The sequence below is a fragment of the Pectinophora gossypiella genome, chromosome 2 (assembly GCF_024362695.1).
Source record: "Pectinophora gossypiella chromosome 2, ilPecGoss1.1, whole genome shotgun sequence".
Taxonomy (NCBI): Eukaryota; Metazoa; Arthropoda; class Insecta; order Lepidoptera; family Gelechiidae; genus Pectinophora; species Pectinophora gossypiella.
This window is the reverse complement of record NC_065405.1, coordinates 10,268,324-10,281,567: the sequence shown is the minus strand read 5'-3', so window position 1 is coordinate 10,281,567 and position 13,244 is coordinate 10,268,324. Positions and strand designations below refer to the sequence as shown.

Genomic DNA, 13,244 nt, shown 5'->3' with positions numbered 1-13,244 from the left:
TACATCAGGAACTTAACATAGATCGTTAGGAGTTTTCAATCTGCTATTTAAATGCTCTCTTTTTTTTATTACGGGGAACAAAAATTTACTCTTCGCGCCGCTACGTCGTCCCTTCGCTTCTTAATTGTCTCATAAAACAAAGGGAATGAACCGTTTTGCGTCCCCTACACTCCCATTCCGCAACTGAGTTTCACAGCCGTCGTGAATATGGAATGTGTGGAACATAGTCCCCGTTTATGTCGGTCATTGGTCAAATTTTTATTTGACGACACGTTGAAATGCTTTCCACTTGGAATTTCACGAATGCTTTTCATGTCGACTTGTGTGAATGTTTATTATTTGTCGTTTCCGCTTTATAGTTTTGGAATAATAAGTAAAAAATAGTCCAGATAGATAATAAAATTAGAGATATTTTGCGTCAAAAAGTAGTTACGAAACTTTTTTACGAAACGCGAGTAAGCGAACGGTGCGTCTGTAGTCTGTTCCAGTTTCTGATGCCGAGGCTCTTTTAGAAGATTCCCTTTCATTGCGTCAGCTTAATCCCTGACATAAATTATTTCACCCCAGATTTGAATCGGCTCCCTTTGACGCCGACAAAATATAGAATTTGTAAATTGGAAACTCTACAGGTACCGTACCTGTCAGATGATTTATAAATGGGTTAAGAAAAGCGATAATGATAATGAGAAAAGACAAATGGAGTGTAAAATATTTAATCTCTTTAAGATGTCTAAAGTAACATTAATAACGAAAGGTGCGTAAACATGAAAATTGTGTAATATTAAATGACTGACATCTTACAGATCGTAATAATAGGTAAGTTACGTACGAAAAATTTGAAGCTTAGAAATCAAATAATCACAAGAAACGCAATAATTATTTACGAGTATTGTATATTAGGGTGGTCCTTAAGTGGCCAAAAAAAATTTTTTTTTGAATTATTTAGTGGACACCCTCCTATTATATTCTATGACAGAAAATATTAACATGGTATTTTTGTCGGATTTTTTATTTAACTTTTAGGGGTCGCTACCGCTCAAGGAAAATCCGGAATAATAACAAATAAAATACTTTCAAAAAATTTTTTTATTGATACCAAAATCAATCTAGAAATTGTTAAAAAAGTCATAAAATGGGGTCAAGTAACTTAAATAATATTACAATTAATAATTAAGTTGACAATAAAGTCGATTTCTTGGTATCGGGAAACTTCTTCCGATAGTCTTTAACCAATAACAACAGGTATTGTTTTTGGTCTTCATTTGTGGTGTGTAACTTATTATACTCCTCCATGAGCGCCACACCTCGCTCTGCGATGTCGTTAACAACACGCATGTTCTGAACTATTGCCTTATTTTTGATATAACTATCGTCGTTATTCCATGTATCCACCTCATTCTTTAGAAAATCGGGCGACATTCCAGTTATGCGAAAAAATCTGTATGTGTTACTTGATACGAAATCTTCAAGGTTTTTGTTGAGAACCACATCACTCTCTAAGGTTATTCGCTTAGGGCAGTACTCTAAACCTTCATTGTTCAGTGCTTTTACCATATTCTTTTTGGTTTGTATGTCTATTTTGTCGTCGAAAAATGCGAAACCTACAAGTTCTTCCGATAAATACCATAACTGGCCTATCATTTTTTTCAATGCAGCTTTTGATATTTTTTCATTGATCCTCTCATACATTTTGAGATCTTTTAAAAGTTGCAGATCATTTCCAGGTGCAGATGCCGCAGAAGGTGCCGTGTACCAATACTTCGCATAAATTCTTACGGTGAATAAGCAAATATCTTTTATACCTTGCAGCTCTTTCTTGGACATTCTGAATTGATCTCTAAATAAGAAAATTTTTAATGAATAAATTGCTTTCGCCATCCAGCGAGCTCTATGTAAACCGGCAGGTGCTCTGAATGTCATTGGTTTTTCAAACGTACCTCCCAAGAATATCACAATCAGCTGCAATAGTTCTTTATAATCATCCCTTGGCTGATATGTCGTTAACTGTTCTTTTGCGAAAGAATTGATGTCATCCGATATGGTTTCACAATCTTTAAACAACGAAGTGTCAGTAGATACAGATTTGAAATGCTCTTGCTTAATATTTGTCCAATTGTTCTTGAATCGCTTTAATATTAGAATATCAGGTCCACTGGACGGGCCCAAACTTAGAAGAACCACGGCTTCTAGCATTATTTCTAAAATATGATGACGGCAAGCCAGCCAGAGTAAATCCTTTTCTAATTTTTGTTCCAAAAGTATGCATGCTCCATTTCTATGCCCAGTGTTCGATGCGGTGGTATCAAAACTCATACACTTTACTTTTTCGCTTAAATCCCATGACATTATTGTTTCAAAAACAGCTGTAGCAATAGCTTCACCTGTTCCGCGGCTAAGCTTGGGAACACCTAGAAGCTGGTCGACACCCTGACCCGAGACTAATATTGGTAATCGGTCTACAACCTCGTGTCCAGTGATATCTTCACACATTTTGCCATCCCAGTGAGCGGTGAGGGGTACTTCTGGCTTAAATTCGGACTTTAAACATTGCGCTATTTTTTCTCTATGTTGTATTCGTTGACGACGAATGGAAGACTTGTTTATGTTGTACTTTTCAGGATCGCATTTAGCACTTTTCAGTGCGGATGTAAGGACGACAGCAGCTTTTCTATCACTTAATTTGGCTACATCGAGACTTACAGCTAAACGCTGATCTATTAGATTTTTCCTGGATCGTTTTGCTGGTGGTGCTCCCGAAGTAGACGGACCTGGTTCTTGTGAAACGACACAAGTCTCATCCTCGCTGCTGCCCATTAAAGACGGTGACGTGGATGAGGATGCTAGAAGACATTTTTCAGTTAATCTTTTCAGTCCTTCCTCTTCTCGCTGTTTTAAGCTTTTTAATCGGTCTGTTCTGCCTTGTTTTTCGAGCACCTTCTTCGCATGTTTTTTATCTAATTTTCCAATCTTTCCAGATCGATTCTGTCTTTGAGCTAGCAAAAACTTCTTATCTTCCTCGATTTTCATAGTTTCCAAAGCATTAGCATGAGCTATGTCAAAAAGTTCTTCAAGTGTAATCTGCCATGTTTTTTCTTTATCTTGCATTGATTCGGATCGCTTCTTCTTATTTTCCTTATTTTTTTTGAGAGATTGCCATTGATTAAAGTGTTTCAGTATTTTTTCTTTCACGTGCTGTTTTTTCCGAGTAGGTATGCTCGCTTTTTCCCATACAGCCAAGACTTCGAGAGCAGTAAACTCCGCAGAAGCACGGACGGTTTGCTTTCTCTCGATTTTATGGTAGAAAAACAATTGTAATACTTCTTTGGTCGAAGGAAGCTTTGTCTCTAACAAAGCAGGCAAAGTTTGTCCTACTAACCACACGTCCGTTTTACTTCTTGTACATATAGAACCACTTCTAGTCGATGCCATGATGTAATAGCGAAACACTCGTAAACAAGGTGCGCACGGTAACAAGCGCGTCCGTCCCCTCTAGAAGCGATTTCGGCACTGTTTGGCGACGAGTGCGCTAGCCTTGAATGCGATATTGGGAAGGGGGGAGGGGGAGACGGGAAGGATAATGAGTGCATAGTTCTCTTTAAACGTTCATTATATTGTTATCGTGATCGTAGAAGTATTACAATATTATTTAACCTGAGTAGTACTACAGGCGTAAAATGACAAAATATTGATTTTTCAATGTCCAGTAGCGACCCCTAAATACCATTTAAAAAAAAATAAAAAAATACGGGTTCATTTTTTTGTGTATAAGAACAATATTACAGGGTGTCCGGTTGAAATTTCCAATCTACGATTTTAAGGACCACCCTATTGTATATAATATAATGGACTCAACATTTTTGCTCTCTGAGACAGTCAGGCTTGTTGTTTTAAAAGTAGCAAGTGACAATGCGAGAGTATTATTTAGTCCGTTCCATTCAGAAAATCTATAAAAACGCGTTATGTAGTAAGTACATTATGGTAACTACAGAGATACATGTCTTCAGCTTGGCTTACTGGGAACTACCATATACATAATCAATTCATAGTTACCCAAGCGCATTGTACGCACGGTTGCGTGCAAGATTTACACGAGAGCGTAACGTGTACGTCACTTGATATAGCGATGTGGCTACGTCTAGACGATACACGCTATCTCAGGTCTTGTACCTATTGAGATAACTTATGCTGAAAGCCGACCAAAATTCTTCCAAATCGTAGACGCTGTCTGATTTCTCAATTTTATATGGAATTATAGTGAATTATGGAACAGGTAATTTTTTGAAAAAACTCAGATGGCGTCATCAGAGGCATGCGGCGTGGACTGTCACTGGATGGATGCGGATGGCATCCGAAATTTTCAAATTAACAAAATAAAAATGTACCTTCTCTGTTCTGGGATAAATATTATAATTTCATAAGAAACAGATAATTCTGACAGGGCGAGCGAAGGGAAGGAATTTTGAATTATTGAATCTGCTTTCACCATTAGAAAGGACATAAAACGATTTTACGATTTCCATATAAAAGACAAATCCCGAATTTTAACATGAGTAGATTATTTTAGAGGTATTTCTGATATATACCTGATCTGAAATAATAAGTCAGATCAATATCCAAAATGAGAAGTTTGCGCAGATTTGTAAGTCGTCAATTTGCATAGAGTAGCACCAAATTCTTATCGATAAAGAACCGTATAAGTACCATATAAATAGGTTGCATTCGTTGTTTAAGTACAGTCACAAATGTAAGCAAGCATTTCGTTTGTAAATCACATACGATTCACCTTTGTTAGTATGTGAGCGTATTTGCTTTTCCAACGGCAGTTGAACAGCAATGCGCTCGTTTATTTGGTAACTGTTCATTGTCAGATGACACAAAAAGCCTGCAACAGCACGTTTCTGGCGGCCAAATGATAATTCCTGTTCACATTGCGACGTTTGTACGGGACATGCCGGGATAATGTCGCTACACGGGACAAGCTAGGCTGTCCCGCTGTCCCGGCTGTTTGTCTGCTGTTATATCTTTACCGCTGTTTATTTCATTCATGGTTTGGACCCAAGAGATAAATTTTAAATTTTCCATATTAGTTCTCATCCTGGTTTATCAAAGGATTATCGTCTTTAACATGTCAGACGTATTTACAGGCTTTGGTTTGGTTACCTCCATTTTAAGATCACGTATCAAAAGTGTCCGCAAAGGTGACAGTTACCCTGTTAGAGCGCTTATCGCTATCGGCTCACTTCAGGTTGTCCCTCCAACGAATCCTGTCATCCCTCAGACAACGAAGTAATGTTTAATACCATCCGAGGCAAATGTATTCGTACATTTAAAAATCTGCTCAACATAACGCTTTTACTCGCAATAAATGCTGTAACTCTTTTTATGAAAACGGTTGTTTTTGTAATTATCATCAACGTTTCCCATCGAATCGCGCCACTAATACGCCAGAAGCTGCTAGAATTCGGATCATATTTTCACAGTATTCGTGGGAAAATCAAGTTTAAAAGCGCTTAGCTGAAAATTGAATCATGACGGCTCTGATAAACAACCTCTCCAAAGTACATTTATGTCAAAAGTGTCTGTAACAGAGAGACAGCCGCTGGCACTGCAACTGTCTGCGCATGCCAACCACAGCAAAATTAGATTTTGTTCAAAACAATCTTACGGGTTAAGCTAAAAAGCTTGAGCACAATATCCACTACTATTTGTAAAATAAAATGCTAAATTGTGTTAAGTTTTGAAAAGAGTTAAGTGCTATATAAAAATAAATGCCTACATAATTAAGTAAGCATCACTACTCTATCGTTTAACAAAAAAAATATTTACTTGGCACTTGTATCTGAAAATAAAAAAACTAATATTCTTCACACAAAGCATAGTAATTATAACTTTGTTTACTTGATCGCTAACCTTTTTGCTAAGGTATTCTTGGTAGGTCCATTTTCTTATCATTTATCCCAGACTATGCAAAACAAAATCTAGAAGCTATATCAAATCTATGAAACAAACAAGCATAGTTATTTGGAAGATAAACGGCTGAATCAGTGAGTCAACTGAATTAAATATGAAGTCGAATATTTGTGGCTTGCTGGTAAATTCGTTTCTCTCTAACGAGCGGGGGATTCCACAGACAAGCCGAAATTAAATTTGTCGATGGAATTTTAACGTTGATTTTTCCTGTTAAAAGTAGGAAGCCTTGGGAGTTATTGCATCCTTATTGAATAAGCAGGGGTAGCGCCGAGTTTGCGTCAAATGTGTTTAGGTACGTGTGAGTATAAGGCAGAGGGTGTTGGGTTGGGTTTTCCAAATAAGATGTAAGTAGTCGAATGTAGCGTGATATATTTTTAATCTAAAACCTAAATAATATTTATTCATTTATAATCTAAACTTTATTTATTTTATTAATAAAAACGACTATTTTGGTATTCATAAATTATTCCAAAGCACATTTTTTGATTCGTAAAAATAGGATGTTTGAATCGTGGATCAAATGACAAGTACAGGGTCAGTGGGTTAGAGCGATAAACATCATTTACGATGTTGAAATTGCCTCAGATATCTGCTTCCCCCGCAAAATGCTATGAGGTCAATATCGTACCCAAGATATTCGCCTGGAGCGCGTTTATGGCAATGAGGAACAGGACCGCATTGAGAAATGCCCTTATGTTCTCATGAGGGGTTATTAGTTTTAGATAGGGTACGAGTTTATACTTGTTATCAAAGTAACAAAAATTTTGACGTATAATTTATCATAGATTTTCTGGAATAAAAGTGTAAACATACTAGGGTAAAAAAATTACTCTCTGTACCTTCCTCCAACTTAACTTAAGATAACACCATTATAGTTGTGTCTACATAATTATACACAATAATTACCTAACACGACATTGTATATTTCTAAAATGTAATTTAAATTACAAATTTAAGTTTACCATCGTTTCGATATAAGAAAATAGGACGTATTTCAATCTAGCAACAAAATATAAATTTGAGGATCATCTGTGGAATGAAAGAGAAGGTAAGTAACTTCTCTTTTCGTATCTCTTTTTCGTATAAGTATCATACGTAGATGTAACTATGACATAGAATGAAGAATAATACTCTGTATAGAACGGCAACTCTCTGCTCCCTATCAGCTGCTGAGCTAGGTTTATTTCGGTCTTACTTTATTTAGTCTTCAATCGTATGGGTGTCAGATGTCATACACACAGATACGCGTGTACGATAACGCCAGTGTGTAGTGTCTGTGTAAAACGAGGTGTTTTCTATGAAGTATCTGGGGTGTGAATGTGATAAACAAGCCACCTGTATATCTGAGCCCATTGCAGTGTAACAAATCCTAACCCGTCCCTGACTGACTCGATATTGCATCCAGGGAATATTAGTGCCTACTACACTTGATCCGGCAACTGCCATCCTTTACCATCTTTTTCCAATATCCGCTAATATTGGCCGTCTGGTAACAACCTTGAGATTGTTGGAAACACTTTCCGTAATCTCTCAAGTTTTTAGCCTGAGTCTTGGAGGAAGGAAATGATTCTAATAAACTGTTTCGTGTTTGCGCTTGAATTTTAGTGGGATAGTTTTCTTGAAAGTGGCAATTAAGGTGCAAAAACCAGAAGAAAATGAGCGCAACTATTTTAATTGAGAAGGTTCTCCATTCATCTGTGTTATTCATTTTTATTACACTTACTTACTTCAATAGCTGAAACTACTTTTTTCCTCCTACCATGAATTAAGAATCTTGGAAACCGCACAAAAGTATTTTTCTCATTTCATTAGAAACTGGGTTTCAATCAGTTTATCACAGTGTGCACTCTGTTATAGTAAACATTTAATTAATAAATAACGAAAAACGACCTCGTTTTCCATTTTTCTTACCAATCAATATTAAATGCAAACTGTCTCAAATCTCTGTTCGAGGAAATTAAGAAGAAAGATTTAAATGTCACCAAACTGATTGACAGTTCTCGATTTTTGTGAAGAACTCATTTTGTAGTCGAGAATTGATTTGAATTGAGTTTGTTAACTTTTAATAAAATTTAGTTTTTAACGTATATTTTTAAAAGAATTTCAGTGTTATCGAATATAAAGCTTAAAAGGCTTATTTACATTGTTGAAATGCTTTCGCTTAAAAAAATTGTACAACCGAGTGTAAGACATTATACAATTTAAATTTTCTATCAATATGTTTTTTGTCTAGATTCATTCTGTTCTGTTTTTTTACTATTCCTTATCTGGGAATATACCATATAATATACCACATCTTATTACCAATATCATTATGATATTGAACCTACAAGTTAACAAGTTCTTGACCATTTAAATGAGAATTCTCAGCCCAAACCCTTGAGTTGCCTTTGCGCAAATAGGTACCTGACTACTTGTTTGTTTAAGAAATAATATTTAAATGTAAGTCCGTATAAATAGGCAGTGAAAACTTTTACCATTTAAATATATTTAACATGCCACTGCGGTCCTGTAGCTCGACCATTATAGATGGCAATACGGCTCACCACCTATCACGTTGGTCTAATAGGTCAGTTTGGTGTGGGTACTAGTTCATCATGCGATGGACGTACCTCTGACTACCCCAACTGATAGTCGTGAGTTTATGTTACGTGTTTGTTTAACTAATTATTTTGTTTATTTCACAGGTCCTCCGCTATGCTCGAAGAATAGCAACATCAGGTCGACTGGCCCACAGCGAGTTGGTGACACATCGAGACTCTCCCGACAACAATGAATGCACTCCTTTCGACTTTTCTGAAGCTAATATAGCTGTAAGTGAAGGAAACGAAATATCTGGAGATAGCCCTTCTTATGAAAAAATAAAATAGTTATAACACCTAAATTCTGCACTTTAGAGAACTGGTCTGTTCTTGTTTAATAATGTCTTCATAGTTGATATATAAGAGCAAGGCCGAATGATACGTTGTGGGTTAGTTGCATGCCTGAGCGGTGACGCTTGTTCTGCATAATATAAATTACAACGACATGAGCGTTGTTAAAAGACAACGAAGCGACAACGCCCATTTGACCTCTCTCAATTGTAAGTTAAATTAAGAATGAAAATTAATTTCATCCAGTTGATGTTTTTAAAAATAATAGTATGCGAATAATTAGCAATCATCTCGATTGGATTTATAATGAGCTTCGTGACGTTGATATTTACACTAGTCTTAATTTAATTTTAAATGAAAATTGCTGAATCGAATAATAAAGTAGGTACGTTACGCCAATAATTGTGTTTTATTTGTTAATATTATACTTAATTGGAACCATCACATCGGTTCAAAAATTGAAATGATACGAATGCTCCAATGTTACGGACGGCTGGTTTCAAATGGCCAGGCAATGAGCCAGTTGATTATAGTTTTAATAAAATAAAATTACATCGGTTATAAAGCCGTTCGACTTTAAAACAGTATTATAAAAACCAACTGTAATCACATCTGAAACAAGATCACTTGGAAGTTTAATCAGTACTGAAAGAGCTGTATTAAAAAAAATATTATAAAGGGAAAAATATTATAAATCTCCAGGCCACGTGGTGAGATCGCGGGGATTGATCTCTCGTATTTATTTCTACATATATTAACTGCTTTTTACAGAGGCTGACGGCTTTAATAGCGAACTATCCAGAAGGAGCTCAACGGTCTGCTCTTGGTGCTGCTTTGGACTTAGTTCAGAGACAAATCGGATGGGTTCCCATATCAGCCATGAATAGAGTAGCCGAATACTTGAGCATTCCAAGAATAAGGGTGTATGAATGGGTCACTTTCTATACTATGAATAAAAGGTAACAAAATTATTGTTTTTAGGGTTCCAAACCTCAAATGGTAAAACGTAAGATCACTTCCATGTCTGTCTGTCAAAACCCTTTTTTCGGGAACGCGTGGAGGTATCGAGTTGAAATTAACATTCAGAATAATAACTGCGTTCAAAAATATTTGTTTTCCTAATTAGGCTAGTCAGAGGTACGGTCACGAGCATTAACATACACTTTGGTACCATGTCACATTAACTTTTATGACAAATTGAACTGTAAGTCTCACTAAATGTCAAATAATGTTAGTGCGACAGAGTCCTGAAGTGGGTACATTACATTGCTCATGACTGTACATTCGTAGAAATATGTATAAGCATCCACGCCAATATACCAAATAGAAATAATGATTGAATTTCGAACGTACATTTTTAAACCTATTTTTAAACGATGTCAATTTGGCACATTATTTATTGAATGTTTCTTATTTATTTAAAAATATTTAAAGGGTAATTTGACGTTCAATTCATGTGATATAAAGACGAATCTTACGTTTGAATATAGACGTGCCATAGGTTTATCTGATATTGGGCACACTTAGTATATCCATATTAAGTAATTGGCCATTAAGCTAATTCAAACTCTGTACCTACGTAAATATAGATATTGTTAGTAAATGGTTAATTGGCTCCCTACAGTATAGTCAACATGAAATGAAAATAATACAATCAACACACAATCTCTTTGAATTCGATGTCTTTGTATTATGTAGTCCTTTAGTGAAAGGGAGCTAATATTATAAAAGGTGGAATGCCGATAATTGGTTTCCATTATTATTTTAGGTGAGTAAGTAAGTATATACAGGGTGTTAGTGACATCGAAAACTTTGAGAAATGGTTCAGACCATGATTTGATATCAAATGGAATTTTTCGTCGCAAAAGTATGGAACTGAAATTAATTAAAAATTCCACTTGACACCAACTCAGAATCATGGTCTGAATCATCCCCCTCAGTATTTGTTACGATGTCACTAACACCCTATCTACTTGTATGTACTTGTACAGGGTGTAAGTGACATCGTAACATATACTGAGGGGGATGATTCAGCTCATTACTCTGAGTTAATATCAAGTGGAATTTTCCACCGCAAAAGTATAGGATTTAAAATATTTAAAAATAAAAAATAAAATAAAAAATAAATGAATTTTGCGACGGAAAATTCCACTTGTTATTAGCTCAGAATCATGGTATAAATCAACTCCCTCAGTATTCGTTACGATGTCACTAACACTGTATATATTTTCAGGCGTTACCGAGGAAAATACCATGTCAAGGTGTGCAAGACTCTTCCCTGCATGCTTCGTGGTTCTGACACAATCCTAGAGGTGGTTCAGCAGGAATGCAATTGCAAAGTTGGGGAGTTGTCCCTCGACTGCATGTTCGGGGTAGACACAGTGGAGTGCGCGGGAGCGTGCGCCAATGCTCCAATCTTGGTCATCGATGATGATTATTATGTTAGTTGATTCGGAAATGAAATCAAAATACAAAAAAGATGTTTTCAACGTAGGAACACCAGAGAATAACGAGTTTCAAAAATCGATTTTTATTGTTTTATATAGTATTCATTTAGCTGGTGTGAGTCAAAACTCTACTTTGATTTAACTCTTATACCTTGGTATAAGAGTAAGAGAGAGAGCCTGTATAGCCTGCGAAGGGGTAGGCAAAGGTGTATCGTATATGCAATACACGCACTCCTTGCCAGCTTCTTTATATTCTATGTAATAGGGGCCGAGCCCATTGCCATTAGCCGGGCACAAATCCTGGACAATCCACGACTCTCTCTTTTTTCCTCTTTCTCTTTCTCTCTTGTAAAAGATACACTCTTATAAAAAGTTAAATTTACTAAAACATCAAAACGTGTCACGGCTGATCAACAAACTAAATCTGAATAACAAACTAATTCGGTTGGATTTGTTCATTTAGTTATTTTTAAAAAATAAGTGTCTGTTTTGTGGTTATGGCCTACAGGCTATTTATTCAAACCTCAAACGTCAACGTCCTCGAACGGTGTAGTTTAGATACATAAGAGTTCACCCGCAAATCTTTTAAACATGATTTATATATAATATGATATTACTTAGTAGACACCGGGGCCGAATACGCATGGATTATTATTATTATTATTATATTTTAGGAAGACGTTTCACCTTGCGACGTCGAAACCATCATCAGAACTTTGAAATGTGGTGGTATACCACGCTTTGGACCTCAGTAAGTAGAATATTTATAAGTACAAAGGACATATGCAGCAACTGTTACTCCTATTAGTCAGGATGTTCTCGACAACTTCGATATCTCTTTCAACCTCTTGTATACAGACTTCAGGAAAAGTGTTGAAAGTGAAGTTTTTCTAAGGATACAAAATATCTCAAAAAGAAAATTTAAATCGAAAAAATATCTGACTCAGACGCGACTTGAACCCGCAGCTCTTGTCAAGTCGGGACGACCGTGTTAACCATTACACCATCGAGTCCTCCTCCAGTCCATGCGAAATTCTTTCGATCTATGTATCGCCGACGCCTACTACTTTTTTTTTTCGATCTAAAATTTCTCTTTGTGAGTTTCCCTAAGTGCTATAAAAACAAAGATACAAAATATGATCTTAAGACCTAATATTTATTTTTACATTGAATTTGGAAAATTCAGTAAATGTTTTCTTGTAATTTTCTTTGAACCAATCATTAAAAAGAAACTGCGCTAGTTAAGATGAGATACAATGGAATTCCTTAGATAGTTTTCTATACTGTCATTTATCTTTTAGTTGCCTTTTGCTATCATTAGCATTCTTGTTAATAGTGAGTATTTCCTTTCAGATGTGGAAGATATGCAGCTGAGCCGATGTGTAACCAGGCTTCCTTGATCGAACCTCCACCAGGACCCGGATTCATGCTTCAGGATTGCCTTAAATAAATAATAGTAACACGATACAAAAAATTATATTTATCACATTTACGAGCCAGACTTAAGTTTTATTTCTATCACGTCGGAGGAACTTCAAATAATATTCGTTTTTATGTTTTGCCGAATCCAATTTTGTACTTACAAAATAGAAGTGAATACATATTTTCTTCTTACATACTTAAATCATCACAAAAATTCCTTGTTAATATCAAAGATTGTTTGTTACCTTTTTATAAAGTTTGCCAATAAATATAATATTTCCTTATAAGTAGTACTCACTTTACTTTTAATTTGGAAAGCAACCAAAAGATGTGAATGATACTTTTGTAAATAGGTATATTTAATTAATAATGGACCATGTCCGCTGGCGAGTTTCTTTCTTGCTTCGAATTTGCTTAATTAAGAAACTACGTGCTCAATTCTTTTATTCTTTGGGACATATTTCCATTAAATAATTCTTGCTCACTAATTAGAGAAAAATCTATGACTAACGACTACGATAGGTGTACCTAT

The 13,244-nt window shown here is 35.7% G+C and overlaps 1 protein-coding gene across 1 annotated transcript; it reads left to right on the top strand.

Moving 5' to 3' along the window:
- Positions 1-7,006: 7,006 nt before the first annotated feature.
- On the top strand, positions 7,007-12,740 carry LOC126375510 (NADH dehydrogenase [ubiquinone] flavoprotein 2, mitochondrial-like). Its single transcript, XM_050022477.1, has 6 exons — positions 7,007-7,018; positions 8,658-8,783; positions 9,615-9,802; positions 11,077-11,284; positions 11,965-12,041; positions 12,644-12,740. Exons 1-6 carry the CDS (start codon positions 7,007-7,009, stop codon positions 12,738-12,740), a joined length of 708 nt encoding a protein of 235 aa, XP_049878434.1.
- The last annotated feature ends 504 nt before the right edge of the window (positions 12,741-13,244 follow it).

Coding starts and splice junctions, on each gene's coding strand:
- LOC126375510 (XM_050022477.1), top strand. Junction 9,803..11,076: donor TTCTATACTATGAATAAAAG/GTAACAAAATTA, acceptor ATATATTTTCAG/GCGTTACCGAGGAAAATACC. Junction 11,285..11,964: donor TCATCGATGATGATTATTAT/GTTAGTTGATTC, acceptor ATTATATTTTAG/GAAGACGTTTCACCTTGCGA.